General features: G+C 40.9%; 1 protein-coding gene across 4 annotated transcripts; it reads left to right on the top strand.

Moving 5' to 3' along the window:
* The first annotated feature begins 2489 nt into the window (after positions 1 to 2489).
* LOC115584630 (SRSF protein kinase 3) lies at positions 2490 to 15552 on the top strand. 4 transcript variants are annotated; one of them, XM_030422180.1, is made up of 13 exons: positions 2490 to 2764; positions 2888 to 2959; positions 3973 to 4073; positions 5730 to 5838; positions 9963 to 10050; positions 10153 to 10240; positions 10554 to 10660; positions 11958 to 12114; positions 12330 to 12406; positions 12921 to 13028; positions 13798 to 13867; positions 14021 to 14113; positions 14722 to 15552. In XM_030422180.1, the coding sequence occupies exons 2-13, from the start codon at positions 2910 to 2912 to the stop codon at positions 14907 to 14909; spliced, it is 1236 nt and encodes a 411-aa protein (XP_030278040.1). In that variant the 5' UTR covers positions 2490 to 2764; positions 2888 to 2909; the 3' UTR covers positions 14910 to 15552. The 4 variants fall into 4 exon arrangements, with proteins under 4 accessions (XP_030278040.1, XP_030278039.1, XP_030278037.1 ...); XM_030422179.1 differs by having other exon boundaries at positions 2854 to 2959; XM_030422177.1 differs by having other exon boundaries at positions 2490 to 2959.
* The last annotated feature ends 3171 nt before the right edge of the window (positions 15553 to 18723 follow it).

Here is an 18723-nt window from a genome sequence, read left to right as displayed (position 1 = left end):
TCTGCTCTCTTTAATATCGCCATTAAACAAACTACATCTCCCATCAGGCTCCAGTCAGCAGTCAACACCGGCAGCCTCCTCAGGCTGATGAACAGGAGCGAGGATAAATCCACTTTTTAATCCCAATTGTTAAAAAAGTGATCCCTCAGCTCTCCTCCCGTCAGTGAGCGGCTTCTGATCAGACAGATTTCCCCCGCCTCCCCCTGGAGCCACAGAAGGCCACAGCAGAATTGGATCAGTAGTGTTGATATGTTTTCATATACAATAACGTGCCTACAGCCACTCCAGCTACAGTGAGCTCCGCAGTACAGTCAGGTCCTGTGGGAAAGTGTCGTCCGACTACGAGCAGTCGTTCATGTGAGGTCGACAGGCCCTCCGAATCCATAAGGTGGAGGCCAAAGTGTTCTCACGTTAAAGTCCTGTCAACCCCCCAACACACACACACACACACACACACATCACACACATTTCATCTCACCTCTCAATTCTCTCCCTTCAACACTGTCGCCTCTCTCCCTCTCACGCTCTCTCTCTCTCTTTCTCTCTCTCTCTGTCTTTGCTGTACTTTATTACCCAGCAGGCCTTTGGCTCTGAGGTATCGGCCAGGAAATCTTGTGGCATGTCAGCGAGGGAGTGTTAACAGCGTGGTGTTGGCAACAGAAAGCAGAGAATCAGGCCGAGGGATGTGGAAAGTTTTAGCTCGCGCGCACACACACAAACACACACACACACACACACACACACACACACACACACTTTATCACTTTTATCCCTATTTCAGGATTGATGAAGGTTGAGACATCGAGTGTTCATATATTTAGAAAGATTACACCACATGTTCTCCCACAGAATTCCACTTCTTAAAAAAAAACTCCTCCGCTGATACAAATTCAACGTCCTTTCGTAGTTTTGAATAAAGTATACAGTATGCAGTAATTGCATTTGTTTAGCTGAAATGAGCTTCAACTTGTTCTGTTCAAGCAAGACTTCATTATTCAAAAGATCAAATGTCCACCATGTAACAGTGGAAGAATAATAGGCTTTACTCTGACAGTAAAGACTGTAAATATTGTCATCATTTTGTATAAAACACACAAAATAAGGCAGAATCTAAATAGGCAATATATACCCCAATCCACTGGAGTGGACATACTTATTCACAGCCGAATAAAAAAAATGGACATGTTTTTTTTTTAATTATTATTAAAGTCTGGATTAAAGGGCTCTGTGTAACAATTTGTTGGAATATACAGGTATTAATCACTGTTTTATTGGCCACGTGTGAGCGGATCGTCACATGGCATGAACCGCTAACGGACAGCAACAGAAGCTAACTTTTAGAAAATGGAGTCTGCTAACATAAACTTCCAGCACAACACAAGTTCAACAGAGCCCCTTCAAAGTACCTCCTGACACCTTATTAACTTTTCTTTCTTTCTTTTCTTTTTTTTCCCCTGTCCTGTTTTCAGAGGTTAAGAAAATTCATCAGTTATTTCAGAGGTACTTTTTTCATCTATTCTTCCCTCTGCCATTTTGAATTTATGATGCAATATCTCAAAATGACAAAAGAGACAGAAGACAATAATCAGCTGTAACCGCGCGGACAAGGCGTTCACCTCCTGGTGACTGGGACATGGCAGTCCATTCTATATGGTTAAAAAACGTCTTGTGTTTGAGGTCTAATGCCTGAAATAAGGTCTGCAGTTCTAAGATCTAGGTATTTTAATGTTCTGTTCTACAACATAAAATATGTCAGTGAATGCCCCTTTGTAAAGTGTTTATATGTCTTTGAAAAGGCGGTTGCTAAAAAGTGGCTGAATGAGACTACAGAGATTGTCGGGGCCATTGAACGTCATCAGAGTGTGTGTATAGTATAGTGTATCAAAAAGCTTAGTAGTGGTAACGAAGTCATGTTTTTTACGTTAGCTTTTTAGCTTTGTGGATTGCATCGACACTTCAAAAAATCATTAAAGTTGTGTTCATCTGTGCAGACTATCTTGCTAAATAAAAAACGTCATGAAGTTGCGTCTGTCAGAATCCAATTAAAAAATCCCACAGGCTTTTTCATGAGGGAACCAGGGACTTCCGTGTTAGCCTACGGAAGAACACCACCCCTGGAGCACTCTATGGCGAACACACACATTAACACCTGGGATCTCTCCTCTCCAGCGCCAACATCTGATGGGTACCCCCAGAGATTAGAAAGGACTCGAACCCATGACCCGTTTTGAAAACAGCCGACCTCAGCTCACCTTGGTTCTCTGGACTTTATTTATTGTGATACTCTATATCGTGTTGGGGGACGGGGAGCCCATTCTTAAGCCAGGTTTAGCAATCTGTGATCCCTGTGGGCCCAAAGGTCAAACTCCCCGTGAGACGAGTGGAGGAAAAAAAAAACCCTCAGCAGCTGTCACTCTCTCTCCTCCCTGGGTGAGTTTGGCTTCACACGACACTCCTCTCATCTGTTAGCCCCGCTGAACTCTGTTGTGGCTTTCCCACAGTAATGCTGAAGAGAGATCGAGGAATACAGATACAGAAAGAGAGAGAGAGAGAGAGAGAGAGAGAGGAGGATATAAATCGCACAGACGAGCAGGTAAAGGCCTGACAGGCGGTGAGTTAGGGGATTTCCATGTTTAGACCCTGCTGACTCCCATTCTCCTGAGAGATCAACCGGACCCCCACCTTCCCCACACCACCACCACCACCACCACCACCAGCAGCTCTCTCAGCTGCTCAACTGTTATCAAGTGGTGCAACATTAAAGGTGCTGCAGCTACTGTATCCGTCTCTCTCCTAACTTTATGCAAAAAAAAAAAAAAGTTTGGACCTGTGCAACACTTTATTCAATTCCAGGTACCTGCTCTTTGGTTGGCTGCTGTGTCTGCAGGCTGCATCCGCTGAACCACACCATGAAGAGGAGTCCCCGCTCGGCGTGTATAGCTGCTCAGCAGCATCACCTGTGAGTACTGTACTGGGTGTTCTTTACTTTTAATACTGTAGAAGAATCATTGTAACGCCGTGTGCGAATGGGTGACTTAAGTGCAGACAGACCGTCTTAAACCTAAACACACACACAAACACGTTTTGTTCTAAGCGTGTATTTTTCTTTAATGTTGCGATCTAACCTTAAATTATGGCTTGATCCAATCAAAACACAGCTTGGCTCATAAACTTTATTTTCCATAGCCACAGCATCGCAGTTAAGTTTAGCAGAGCGCTGCACCAATAAAGCGCACCGGCATTATTATAGACACCATGGAGGTGACTTTAAATGGCAGCTTAGAGTGTCAGGCAGGATATCAAAGTGCTTCAACAAGTCTTCACATTACATCCTGAACATCTCACTGCGCTCACTGCATCTAAGAGCACTGTTTTGTCCCAAACTGTGGAAGGTATTTTCAGGTGTGACGTGATGACCCAAACTCTTTTACATGCAAAGCGGCTGGGATCAGGTTATCAGGTTGCGTGAACATGCTGCAAAATGATTTACAGTTGAGTCAGAAATAGTGCAACTTCCGATGCGGCTGGTCCGCTCTTAGCCAGGCACAGGGACAAGTTTCCACAGCAAGATGAGTGTATGGGAAACTCTGAAAGAAGTTCAACCGTCCCGGCTGCCCTCAGCAACCTGACACTGACACATACACACACACTGTCACACACACTTCATGTAGAAGATGCACGGGCAGTAATGCAGGAGACTAGAGGATCAAGTTTTCAAATGACATGGCCGGCTGTGGCTCAGAGGTAGAGCCAGCGTCTTGTTGGATGTTGAATGTTGCATGTCGAAGTGTCCTTGGGTAAGTTACTGAACCCTAAACTGCTCCTGATGTGCTGGTTGGCACCTTGCATGGCAGCCACCACCATCAGTGTATGAATGTATGTATGTATGAATTACTGTAAGTCGCTTTGGACAAAAGCGTCTGCTAAATGCCCTATAATGTACAATGTAAACGTGTTTGTGTGTGTTTGCAGGAGTAAAGCTGGGTCTAATAGTTTTGAGGCCCTTGGATGCCACGAGCAGCTGGATCCAAAGGATAACCAGGACTCTGAGGACCCCAGAGAATACTGTTATGGTAGGGCACTCTCTGAACTCACTTCATCATCTGTAGAGGTGCCCGTTTACCGCTGCCACACTTTCATCAGTATACACAATGTGCTTGGATGGGAAGGATGATAACCTGATTGGTATTTAAGAGATAAAGCCAGATAATTGTCCAGCTCAATGTGAGCACACAACAATTATCCTATCATGCAGATGTTTAGCAGGTGTGATTTTGACCTTGTCTGCATTCCTATTTTGGTGTGGTAGCTCCATATTGTTATCAAATTGGCAATATTACTGTCTGTGTAGATTAAAAAGTGTAGGGTAAAATGTGAAATTGTAACTCTAATGCTATAATAAGGCTACCATAGCCTAGCAGGCATAACCGCACGTCTGTGACAACGTTAGCTTAACCTGCCCTGGTTCTGACAGGAATTTGCTGCGTATTTTCAACCACATACTCACTAATCATAAGGCTGGTCACTCTGTGGGGTCCAGGCATCGTCATGGCAGATCCAGAGAAATCCAACCTCTGTTACTTCAACTTGCTGGCGCCATCATCTCTTCTGCTTGTTAGCAGCATCATCCCTCGCAGTTAGCTTGGTGTTAGCATGAACCCTCTCCAGTTGTTTCTTTAGGTTACTAAGTTGTGCCATGTCTTGCTGTAGAGTTTCTTTGGTATCCCGATAAATCGTTTGCACATAAATCTTCCTTTTCTTTGATAAACTAATAGAAGTATTGTCATTTCAAAAACACAGTTGCTGGGAGACATTCAATCTCAGCACAAACTTTCATTGCAGTGCATTCAATATTTGTTTTTTTATTCCTGTTTTTTTGTGATATATATGGTAATTGTTCTTTTACAATGTTCAAATCAAACAGTCTGCAGAGGATCGACTCACATCACGTTGTGTGAATACTGCTCTTCATTTTTGATCAGCCACAAGGTTAAATAAGATCCTGTCGTTGGAGTTGACCTTGTTAGGTGCCATTTTAACAGTCACATAAATAATTGAACTTCAAACCATACTTTGATTTTTTCTGATTTGTGAACTAAATGCTTTTTATGACCCTTGTGACCATACTCAACCACTGTCCCTTTCTGATCATGGTCACTTGAATGCAGCATTGTGACCTTGGTCCCTGCTCTCCCTCCCTTCCCTGCCAGCTGTGCACGTCTCTGCGTGTACCTCTTAAAGCAGATAAGCTCTTGAGTATGTGATACCACAGATTCCTGACAGAGTAATAAATCATGTTCCGGCTTATATCATGTTCAGTTTTAGTAGCAAAAAAGATTCAATTTCGAGATCTCTGACTATGTCCAAGAACTGCACGTCGCGCTGGCTGACAAAGAGCTGATACAGGCTTATGCATCATCATTTTTCAGTGTCCCACTGGCAGATTTGAAATGTATTACTCACGACAGACACGATATAGCTTTAGAGGAAGTTGTAATGCCAGAAATAGCTTTGGTGTCACATTGTAGCCCTCTCTCTCTGAGATGAAACATGTGAAGGCCTACTGTACGATGATAAGGTTTCACATTCCTGTCAGGAACTGTACACACAGGGATCAAACTCATGAGAGCTGCCTTGCCATTGAAGCTCACATCTAAAATATCACATACACAGTGAGGTAATGGATTGTTTTGTCTATTCTTAATTTCATTATGTTCTTAACTCCTCAGGTGGTTACCACCCGGTCCAGATAGGAGACATCCTCAACAGAAGATACCAGGTGGTTTCTAAACTCGGCTGGGGCTATTTCTCCACCGTCTGGCTGTGTCAGGACCTCCGGTAGGTTGTAATTAGGGACTGTCCAAAAATGGTCAGGTTGGGGGCGGTCATGAAAAATCTGTGATGATGCAACTTTATTTAGATATTACTTTAAAGGAATTATTTTCAGACATTAATGACATTAAGAAGCCAAACCTTTTTTTTCATCGTTTAATTTCCAGTTTTGTCTTTCAACTTTTGGTCACTCGTGCCAACCTCATTCAATATAATCAGTTCACATAGTGTACTTACCATTCCTCACAGCTGACAAAACCACATCCACTGCAGATAGCAGGTTTAAAAAAGACAATCTTGGAAAAAAACAAATACCCGCAGTTTGTTATCTTGTTCACTAGCCCAAGAAGCTCGTGTTGCAGCAGTACATTAGCCTGATGTTTGTATAGTGAACATTCGCGAGAACACTGGCGCTTAACACATCACTGTGTAGACACAGGTCATTGTTTGCAACTTAATATATGAACTTTATTTGCATTTGCAACAAGTGATCACTGAAAGTAATTTTTTTTTGATGAAGTTGATTTAGTTAAAATACAATTTGTCACACAAATATGTAATATGGAATAAATATTTTGTTCTTAATATCATTTGAAAGTGTGAGCTTTCACACAATGACAAACCAATTTCATAAAGAAACTGGACTGTGTGTGATCGTCTAACTGACCAGGTGGATCTCTATGGTGCCTCTGTGTTTTGGATAAAGAAATAGTCATTTTGACGGGGCCACATTGACCAAACTTGTGTTTTGATACGTATCATATTGTCATTAACACATAATAAAACACAAGCAACAGCACTGATATGTCACTAGTCATATTTGGATGATGACTTTAATCATGTGGTCAACCATACAGGCCAGGCATCGCCAAATGGCGGTGGTTCTGATGTACTGGCACAGCTTGATGCAGCCATGCATATCCTTGGCCACTGATGAGTCTACAGATGTTACTGATAATGCCCAGCTTTTGGTGTATGTGAGATTTCTTCACAAAGATAAGAAAGAGCTCTGTAAGGACCTGTTGGGTGTAACACCACTTGAGACACATACAAGAGGAGAAGACCTATATGTAGTAATAAAGGAGTTGTTGAGAAAGAGAGGTATAGATCTGAAACAGGTGGTCTCAGTCACCACAGATGGTGCCCCTGCCATGGTGGGAAGAGAGAGGGGGGCTGTGCCACGGATGAAAGAGGACAACCCTGATCTCATAGCTTACCCCTCTCTCATCCATCAGACTGTTTCAGAAGATTTGGCTGAAGTAATGAACACAATGATGAAACTCATCAACTACCTTAGGACATCCTCCTACCTTCCCCGAGAGAATTCCTGGAAGATGTTGAGGCAAATGCCAATGACCTACTACTGCACAACAATGTGAGGTGGCTGAGTGAAGGCAATGCACCGGGACGTTTCTGGTCCATTCGGAAAGAAATAGCAGCTTTCTTAGAGCAGCTCAAGAGTGAGAGAGCAACACAGTTTGCACTTTTTCTGCAAGATGAGCACAAAATTGGTATTGTTGCTTTTTTGGTTGACGTTACATCACACCTCAAAGTGAAACTCTCGCCAAAAAGCAACCGAGGCTTTATGTGTGATTGACTATGAGTCAAACCTTCGTGTAAATGCATAATTACGATGAAAGAGGCACATTTAACATTTACCGTAGTTTCATTTTCGGCAAGCTAATTTTCAATGGGGTGTAGGGGCACTTTTACTCTAGCATCAAAATCACTATTTTTAGAGCACTAAGAAGGCTCCACACAACATGAAACTTTGCTCGTATTATCCACAAGGTCTCTACACATGAACACAAGCATTGAGAACATTGGGCCTCATTCATGAACCATTCTTACGAACAAATTTGTTCTTAAGTCCCACTTACGAAGATTTTACGAAGATTGTGGCATTCATGATTTTTTTCTTATCTAGGATTTTTTCTTAGGCAAGAACAAATCCTACGAACACTCAGGAGTACTCTTACGCACATTTCAGTGCCGAAATGTTGGCGTGGTTGTGTTTTCTTCTCTTGTGTAGTTCAATAAAATGCAATATTACAGTGATAATTCTGTCATATTTATTCATTTATTTATTTATTTCATATTTTTGGTAATTTACAAAGAATTTAAATTCTAAAATAAATTAAATGTGCCAATGATTTAAGATAAAGTCGTTGTTGAAAAACGTGCGCTAAAGTGCCCTCCTGAGAGCCAAAAAAAGCGTGCCAAAGTGCCCTCTTGGTTGGCAAAACACACTAAACTGCCCCCTTCGCTGGTTGAAAACATGATAAACTGGCCTCTTGGGAGCCAAAACACGCGCTAAAATGCCCTCTTGGTAGCCAAATTGCACGCTAAAGTGCCCTCTTGAGAGCCAAAACGTGCGCTAAAGTGTCCTCTTGGGAGCCAAAACGTGCGCTAAAGTGCCCTCTTGGGAGCCAAAACGCGTGCTAAAGTGCCCTTCTTTTCGCTCCTGCCCTTAAAAAAGTCTGCGCACGCCACTGTTTTTGAACTACTCACGTTAGCAGTAGTAGCACCTCCGGCTTGCCGCCGTCATGGCAGACAAAAAGTGTTGATCCCCGAGTGCAACCTAACAGGCAGGAGAGTAATGGTGGACCGCCTACCTCTTAGGTCACATTCGGGGATCGACACTTTTTGTGAAAGTGAAAATTAGCTTGCCCGAAAACGAAACTACGGTAAATCTTAAAAGTGCCTCTTTTGTCGCAATTATGCATTTACACGAAGGTTTGACTCATACTCAATCACAAATAAAGCCTCGGTTGCTTTTTGGCGAGAGTTTCACTTTAATGAGCTCAATTTAAAGCTGCAGGGCCAGAACAATTCAGGTGCTGATGTGATGACAGCTGTTGGATCCTTCTAGAGGAAGTTGGACATTTTCAAAGAAGATCTTGAAGGAGAGTGTACACACTTCCCACAAACGCAGGAACAGACTCAGGGTGAGAGAGATGTTTCTCCCTATGTTGACTTCATAAACAAGCTGATTGGAAACTTCAGTAAAAGGTCTGACAGCTTCAGCCTTGGGCAGCAGCTCCTCCTGCTAATCCAGAATTCTCTCCTCATCAGAGAAGTCAGAGGACTTTCAAAGGAGGGGACACAGACATTCAAGTGGGCACATGCAGGATCTCTACAGCTTGAGCTCATTGATCTGCAAGGAGATGATGCATTAAGAGAGGCAACTGACCCTGCAACTTTCTGGCTACAGATTGTGTCTGAGACTGTTTTCCCTGGTCTAACCAAAGTAGCATTGCACACCTTGACCATGTTTGGATCGACTTTCAGCTGTGAGTCAGCTTTTTCCACTATGAACAATATCAAAAACAAGTACCGTTCCATGCTCTCAGGTGAACACCTACATATCTGCATGAGAATGGCACTGACTCCAATCCAGCCAAGATTTAAATTACTGGCAGGGCAATCATGCCCATTTCTCCCATTAAGAAAAGTGAATTAATATTTATATATATTAAAAGACAGAAGGTGGTGTTCAAGGCTCTGAATATGTTGACTTTTTTAAACTTGAAATATAGGCCTTAAATTCATTCGCCTGGGACTACATTTATTTATGGTAAAATAGCTAGTTGGTTACTATACAAGTGTTGAAAATTGACTATAAATATTGTTGAAACCATATGAAAATGTGGACATAGGGGTAGACTAAAGACACAAGTTGGACTTTGTGAGGTTCAGACCTTTTACCTGGAGGGAATTTTAGTAACTGGACCTCAGTGACTTTTAATTGAATACCCCTGATAGGCCAATAACATTATAGTATATATATTATAAACACTTAAGATTTTGTCATTCTTCATACTGTTTCACATTTCTTTCTCCTTTGCTGCAGTTATACTCACTGAGACCACCAGAGGTCGCCAACGTAACAAAATAAGAAGTGAAATATGAAAAAAATTACGTAGGTCTCACCTCAAGCAAAAAGAAAAAATAGATAAACCCTCCCCACCAATAATCTGTGTACAGGCCATTAAAGATTTTTCTTTTTCATTTGATAAACACAACTTGAGAAGTTAAGCTTTGTTTCTAATGATGATTATTGTCTATTTTTTCATAAAATATTCAATGTTTTTCACAAAATAATAAAAAAGTGGTGTCTTTACTAACAGGCTAGGTCTGCGTGTTGCTGTGAAGGTGCTGAAGAGTGGAGCTGGCTTCACCCAGGCAGGACAAGATGAACTCGCTCTCCTACGATGTGTTAGTGACCTTTTCTGTTACTCTATCCTGACATCTTACGCTGTCTTCCGTCTTCCCCTCCTCTCTCTAACTTTTCTCCATCCTGTTGTCTCTCTAAATCAGGCTGGTGGACCTACGAGCCGTCATCCCTCCAGTCAGAGGATTGTCCAGCTGCTTGATGAGTTCAAGCTGGCCGGGGTCAACGGGATCCGTATCCTTTTTTCTACAGGCTGTCATTCCCTGGGCGCATATTTAAAACCTGACACTGAGGCCTGAAGAGTGATCATGTATTGAGGTGTGAACTTGTGGTGTGTCTCTAAGAGCCACTAAAAGGCATTAATCAATCAGAGTGTCAATATCAAATACAGTATACTGTAGTATCAGTTACATAACATGTGTGATTGAATGAATGTATTGTTTTCATTAGCCTATGTTGGCTCACTGCAGCATTGCATTGCATCATGCAATAAAGCTTGCTTATAGCTCATAGACATGTTAAACTGACCTTGACGCCTGCTGGTCAGACATGTGCCTGGTGCTGGAGCTGCTGGGGCCAGACCTGAGGAGCTGGCAGCTCTGTTTCGGGAATCCAGGACTGACGGGGCTTTCAGTCAAACAAGTGCTTTCTCAGGTAAAGAACTGCTCAGACTGCAAGGGGCGATTTTATAGTTTTAGTCCAAAAACATTCCAAAAATCAAGTAACATTATGACTGTGAAGAAACAACAGTGATGACAGACACAATCAGAGAAGCACGTAACTTTTAGTGTAATAATAAATGAACAAAGTAAACCCACAAAATGTCAAGAAAGCAAATATTTTTACACGTTTTCTTTAGCCCACTAAACAACAAAAAAAGACAACCACGCACAAGAACTCAGATTGCCTCGCTACCTCCTCATAAAACACACTCCATTCACACTAGACATAAACAAATTAAACTTGGTCTTGGTTCGTCTTTTCACACTCACCCTCTGATATGGTCGAAAATAAATCCTCAGTGGAATATGAACTGCAGCGTTTTCGGTCGTTTTCAGTGGATCCGTGTGGACGCAAATATTCTTAAAACGATGACGAGGAAGACGGAGAAAAAAAGATCGTTTTCGCCTGTGTGGACGGCCTCTCAGACTGGTTTCCAGTCGTGTTCAGTGGAAAGCAGGATAACAGAGCCCTTCGGCCTGCTATGATTTCCCCATCATCTGATGTTTTGGTGTGGGCAGACTCCAGCCAGTTAGTTGGTCCACTTAAGCCCTTTGACTTTTTGAGCTACAACCAAAGACAGTTACAGCCAAGAGTATAGTGAGCGCTAGAAAGTATTTATAATGCCCCACTATAGTTTTGGGGCTTCATATTCTGCTCATTTCTAACAAATTATATTTTAAATACTGCTGAAGAAATAAAGAAATCTTCCTATTCCCAGTACTCACTCAAAGTAATGTCTCATTAGCTTTGGATCAAATCCAGATACCATCAGTAAATTACATTTTGGGAAGTACACTTATTCACCTTCTTTCCAGGAGAAGACTGATCCATCTAACTTTATCGGTGCTCAATTTCAAATCAACTACTCATAGTTAGCATATAAGCAAGAGAGTTGTAGGTCATCCATTTTCTTATTTGACTCTCGACAAGAAAGTGAATAATTTTTCCTCAGGTTATGACAACATTGTGGGTTTTACACTAAGTAGATTCTGCACAACTAAAATCCAGAGGCTTGTGATAACCCCGCTGGAAAAAAAACATCTGACCAATCACCAGCAAGACCAGCATATGTTGTGTTTTGGTGCTGGTCTATGCTGGTTTTTCCAGCAGGGACATCTCAGGCCTTTTTGTCTATCTTTTGTAATTTTCTATCAGTCTGCCCATATAGAGTCAAAGATCTGAAAAAGTTTGGCGCATCAGCATAACTGTTATACTGTGTTTCCTGTAGGTTCTGCAGGGCCTGGACTTCCTTCACACTCAGTGTAAAATCATCCACACGGACATCAAGCCTGAAAACATCCTGCTGTGTCTGGAGCAGCAGTCCCAAAAAGTCCCAGCAGGGAGCAGCAGCTCTTCCTCTGTACTAGCTGGGAAAGAGACCACAGGCACAGTTGTTTTTTTTTAATACTACAGTGTTCATCAGCTGTGTGTACGGAGCAGATGTACTGAGCCTACTTTACTCCGTTTACACTGAAGGCCGTATTTTTGATATCAAATCCAAAATAACAGAACAGTCTCAAGAATTTATATTTCTTATCTATCAATATGTCTTGGAATTAATGAAATATTTTAACACATGAATTCTCGTTGTTTCTTACAGAGAAGGAGCAGGTGAACCCATACAGTTTAAAGGAAATTAGAGTTAAGATTGCAGACCTGGGCAGCTCCTGCTGGGTGGTGAGTACTAGCGCTATACTTTACATAAGGCCATTATAAAGCTTGAAGCTTAAAGTTTGACATACATTAGTCTAGTGTTGAATTTTAGATCGAGATCAACAATACAGGTCCATCTTTACAGTCTCATATGTTCTTAAAAGCTTCAAAAGTTAAGAAAAATGTTAATTATTTAAGATTACAAAGTGGCTATAATCAGTCTCTCATAGTGTTGTTTTCGTCTAGTAAAAGAAAAGCTGCTACAATACCTGCTCAGCACCAAACAGCAGACAGACACAGTGTTAGACTTGCTAGTGAACTTCGTTATAACAAAAGAAGCAAATTATAGCCAAAAACACAACTAACACTAACTAATTATGACATATAAAACACATTTGTCTCCATTTTTTAAGAGTGAAGTGTGTGTGTTACATGAGAATTTACCCTCCGAAAAGTAAAAGTGGAAATGTATTGCCCATAACAAATATTTACTGATTGAAATGTGTTTGTTTATGGCTGTCTCTTTTTCTTGGACCAGTATAAACATTTCTGTGAGGAGATCCAGACCCGTCAGTATCGCTCACTAGAGGTTTTACTGGGATCTGAATACGGCCCACCTGCTGACATCTGGAGTGTCGCCTGCTTGGTGAGGGAAATACCATACGTTGGATATTTACACTGTGTATAATAAACAAAACAAGACTCTATGTTTTAATTTCTGCATCATTATGTCAAAACTGTCTCTGGGATCTGGGATTTAAAAACAATGTTCTATAAATGTTCTACGTAGGTATTACAAAGTTTGTCCGCATAGTAGGAGTTTAACTCTGTGTGTGCCATCAGTGGATCAGTGGGGGTTGAAATCAAACTAACTCTTACAATTCCTTTACCACTGTTCTGAATATTATTCAGACCAGAACAAATTAGATTTGTATCATCTGCCGTTAAATACATTTTATGTTTTTACATGTACAATTTGTTTTGAAACCAAATGGGCCCAATGCTGAGCCTTGAGGAACCCCACAAGTAACCGTCATAATTTAAAGGATGCCAAACTGTCAACATGTCAACATATTCATTTGAGTTCATCCTCTGGAAATCATGAATGTCCATAAAAAATATGTGCCACACTTGAATTTGGAGATTTTTCAGTGGATAAGTCAAACTTTACCCCCTGGTGATGCTAGATTTAAGACAGTCGATCATCAGAATCATGAATATTTCTCCTCGGGGCACCATGAACATCTGTGCCAAACTTTGTGGTGATCCAGCCAATTGTTGTTGAAATAATTCAGTTTGTGTCACCGTTAAGTAAAAATTGGAGTCACCAATCACTGTGGTTTAGATTTGGTCCTCATTACTGACGCTTAGTTGGCTACACATCTGAAACTTAATTTTCTCTCACATTCTCTCAGGCCTTTGAGTTGGTCACTGGAGACTCCTTGTTCGAGCCCAGAGTCAGCGAGTCCATCTCCCTGGAGGAAGGTATGTTCAGTACAGTGGACTGACACTAATAGAGGCGCGAAAACCACTGACACAGGATTAAAATTGAGATTCCACTGTGGGTGCATTGTAATTATTGATGCACTATTTGTTAATGTGTACTATACATTTGTGTGTCCATGCATGTAACCTCAGACCATATAGCCCAGATCACGGAGCTGCTTGGTAAAATCCCACCAGCTGTTGCCTTGTCAGGAAAATACTCTTCAGAGTACTTCAGCCGCAGAGGTAGGTCTGCAACTTCACCTTAATTGATTCGGAAGTGGTGTGTTTGTGTGATTTCACTTTTAGTGATTTCTTCCTAAAAAATGTTTTATCATTACCGGCTGCGACAGTACGGCTGAAATTCTTTTCACCTTGTGAGTCTTTGTAAATGTCATCGTGGTAAAATATGGTCCTGGAGACACTTGGTGTATTGTAGCGGGAACTACCACAAAAGTAGTTTTGTGTACTTTGCCAGGTGTTTGTATGTTTGTCTGATACATATAATATTCTAATCATGAAAGCGCCACAACCGTGTAGGATGCAGTCATGGTTTGAGTTCTGAGTCCAAAGTAGCAGACCACTGTATCCCAGTTTCAGTCATTCTGTTAGTGATCACTACTGACTACTCACGTCATGATATAGTAAAAACTACTGAGTACTCATGTTATAATGTAGTAATCACTACTGAGTACTGATGTAATAATGTGGTAATCACTACTGAGTACTTATGTAATAATTAATCCATTTGGAACAGCAGCATGTTGACAGGTGTCACAGTGGTCCCATGGTAAGATGCTCTCTGGTTGGTACCTTTTTACATCCCTGTGTAATATTGCATGTGTTTCTTGCAGGTGACTTGCGTCGTGTCGGTCCACTGAGACTCTGGAGCCTGTATGACGTTATGGTGGAGAAATACCACTTCCTGTTGGAGGAAGCTTCTGGATTCTCAGACTTTCTTCTTCGCATGTTGGATTATCATCCGGAGAGGAGAGCTACGGCTGCACAGTGCCTCCGCCACCCTTGGCTGACCTCCTGTTAGCCTCCTAAAGGCCCTGAAGTGCTCATCCCCATCTGCTTGTCCTCACAGCCAGATGTTTTCAGACGCTTAACCTGGCATATTTCAAAATGTACCAGGCACAGACTCAATCTGTGCAACGTTAAAAAGGCATTTTTGATTATTTTTTTTTATACTAGAGGAGTACAGAGAGCTTTTTAGAAGACAGTTTGTGTTTCACTCACTTTGATTTGCGAATTCCTGTGGAATGTGGTGTGGTCCTGATAGATGACAATGGATCCCCATCTTGTACTTTATGCTGCTATGGTGATGTCTACATGGATTTTTTCTAGTGTAGCGACTGTAAGCCTTTGACCGTGACACCTTTGAGTCCTGTTGATAGCAGCTCTTTCAGGGGAAATATGATTTTGAATTGCCTCTACAACTGACAGGCTTGACACTGCTAGCCAGGATGCAGTTGTCAATATGATACCAACATTACGTGCAGTGTTATTCAGCAAGATTGAATGTTTGCTGTTGAATCAGAGAATGGTAATAAATGTATATATTCCATGATCTTTCACATCGTATGTACTTAAAATATGCTTTTTTGTTCTTTTTATACAGTGTTATGAACAACTTTAAACAATAAAGGCAGATTAATTGCAGTGCAAATGTATAGTAAGTCACATCAAGTCATTTTCTATTGCCAAAAAATTCATTCATTCAACTGTTCAATATAGACAATTACACCCATTAGACCCTTGATTTGGATATGGAAAACTCTATAAAAACCGTTTGATAATAACTGTAAACTGTTATGATGAGACTTTATCTCACACAGCTTTTTTAAGAAATGAAAGTGTCTCTTTCTATTCCGTACACGTCCAAACTTGTTTTCTCACAGAGCCTCCTGCTGCTGTAAAAGGAAAGCTCCTAATCAACATTAAAACCCTGATCGAGGCTGATCAGGGCTCACTCACTCAACATGTTTCTCTGAGCTCGTTTTATGGTAATGAATGGTGGCATTGACTTTCTCATTAGTTTTGTGCTTCTTTAATTGTCACGACCCAGAGACCCTATACTTACCATTTGTCATCGGTTTGCCACAGGTGACGATATGACGATTTTATGATCTACATGGGGAACATTCTTACACTTTATTTCAAATGTATATGATGCTGCACAAATCAAACAATGAATCAAATGACTATATGTAATAAGCAAGATCATATACGGTATATATATATATATATATATATATATATATATATATATATATATATATATATATATATATTAGGGACTGTGATTTAGTTGTTATAAATATATATATATATATATATATATATATATATATATATATATATATATATATATATATATATATATATATATACATGTATATATATATATATATATATCATAGTCCACTTTGATGTCTCCATCATCACAACAGGCCTCTTGCCTCACAAAGCCCAGATGACACTAAAAGACAACAGCCACTCCAGCCACAGTCGGTTCACCCTGCTGCTGTCTGGCAAGAGATACAGAAGTATCCACTGCTCTAGCACCAGACTACAGAGCAGCTTCTTTCCTCAGGCTGTGAGACTCCTGAACTCATCCTCAACACTCCACCATGAATAGTTTGTTTCTGATTTGATATTATTCATTCTTAAGTCTGTATAGCTCTTATTTTGTGTGTATAGCTTAGAGAATTATGACAAAGAATTATTAAACCATCTTGGCCATTAAATGATGATACATTTAACTGACATAATGACAATAAAACTGATCTTGAATCTTGAATAATGGCAGTTGCAAACAAACAAGTTGAATGGGTAAAACCAGCCCTTTAATATCAGTACACTTCTTATTTCCATTCTGCTCTCATGCAGCATGCAGTTCTGTCTGTGAAATGTTTTGATACTAAATGTTCTCATATAAAACTAGTAACTTTGAAAATGTACAGTGTGTGTTTAACCCTCCAGTGAAGTGAAGCATTTGGGGTGTGAATTTCACATCATGATCATCATTGGACATCATTGATTTGAACCCTTATAAGTACACTGTGTTGAACCAATGTAATGTATGACCAAACACACCACATGGAAGACATAAGTAATAAAACACTGTCAACAGAAAAGGTTGAAATCCACAAAAAATCAGCCCTTGACCTTTGACCCCCTTGCCTTCAGTCAGACAATAAGCATCAAAACATGATTTGACTTGTCCTCATTAAAACACATGACAGTGACGTCATCAAAGTTATGCTGCACAGAATTGAAGTATGACAACTCTAGATACACAGTGTGTAGTAGGCAGGTCATACATAATCTACATGTTTAAGATAGTCCAGCACGTCATCCTATCCAGCTGTAGGCTCGACACTCCACCTGTGGCTCTTCTTTATAAACGATCGTATAGCCGCACTCTGTCCTGATCCGCCGACATTTCCTGGGCCAGGATGTGGGCTTCATTGGCCTGGAAGGACAGAGAGGAGACATGGATGAGGAGGAGAGTGATTATGAGACTGTACCAACACGCATCCTGAGTGATCTGATTGCAAGGCGACAGGTGTGAATGCCCCAAAGATGCACTGAGGCCATGTCAATGTTAACAGATGTTTGTGAACATGAACATCTGTTTCAACATCTGAACTGGTAAATGCAATATCCCCAGACTCCCTTACACATCGTGTGATTTTAAGGGTTGTTGAGTGAGGAGAGACTCAACAAACTTTGAGACACTTTATCGCAGCAAACTCATTCATGCCTGCCTGTTGGTTCAGCATTTAACGCAACACATTAAGTTTTTTCTTTCCTTTTAAAAAGTGTCAATTTGAACGCACTGTTTCGACTGCTTTAATTATTCAAATTAAGCCGAGGAAAGAAGGCAACATTTGATTGACATTAAACATGTCAAATTTTGTAGATAATACAGTAACCAATATAGGCTTCTCCTTTGTCACCCACAGAGAAAGTTCCCAGACTCCCTTTAAAAATCATGCACTTTGTGAGTTGTGGAGTCACTAGAGACTTTATTGACTTTGTGAAACACTGTCTACAACAAGGGCTTAACTATTTGGGCCTCCTTGTAAATTCTGCAAATGTTAAACATCAATTCTTTCTTTAATTGTGTATAAAAGATTGTGTCCATTTCGCCCAGTGATGCACATGTTTATTTGCATGTAGAGCATCGAAGTGGGAACCAATCACAAGTGGTCACCTGAGATGAATGTTGAGACGCATGTTAATGCCAGGTGTGAACTGATGGACTCAGAGCTGTCTAGCTGTAATCAGATCCCTCAGGATGGAGATGACTACCAGGTCTAAATTCCCTCTATGAGAACCAGCCACTTGCATGGCTATGTATAAAGGAAACCAATTAGTGTTCCCATGATTAGTATGAAGTGAATAATCTACTCACGTGAGGCAGTAGACACCAAAATCATGACAGAAGCACTTGTCACAGCCTCTCCGAAAAGAATCTCCCGGTTTGTAGTACTTGTCTTTGTATGAACAGACACCTGTGGGAGAAACCAGAACCACAATGACATATAAATCTCTTTCATATCACACATTTTTAAACGTACTTTTCCTTTTCAGTGCCAGGCATGACCCTGCTCTAGGTCAAAAATACACATCTTTAACAGGAAGACTTCTATAAATGTTTACCCTTATGGCAGAATACGTCAAGCCCTGCTGCAAGAGGTCAGGCTAAATCTAGCGTCCACACTGACTTATCCTCCCTTTCCTGCAGGCTGCCTCAGCTATCTCTGGGGATGTCAGTCACCTTGAGGAGGGGATCAATAAGAACACACTGATCTGCTGTGAAGAGCCCACAGGGGCTGAATGCA

This window comes from Sparus aurata, chromosome 7 (assembly GCF_900880675.1).
Source record: "Sparus aurata chromosome 7, fSpaAur1.1, whole genome shotgun sequence".
NCBI classification, from domain to species: domain Eukaryota; kingdom Metazoa; phylum Chordata; class Actinopteri; order Spariformes; family Sparidae; genus Sparus; species Sparus aurata.
Note: the sequence above shows the minus strand (reverse complement) of the source record. Positions and strands in the feature narration are given on the sequence as shown.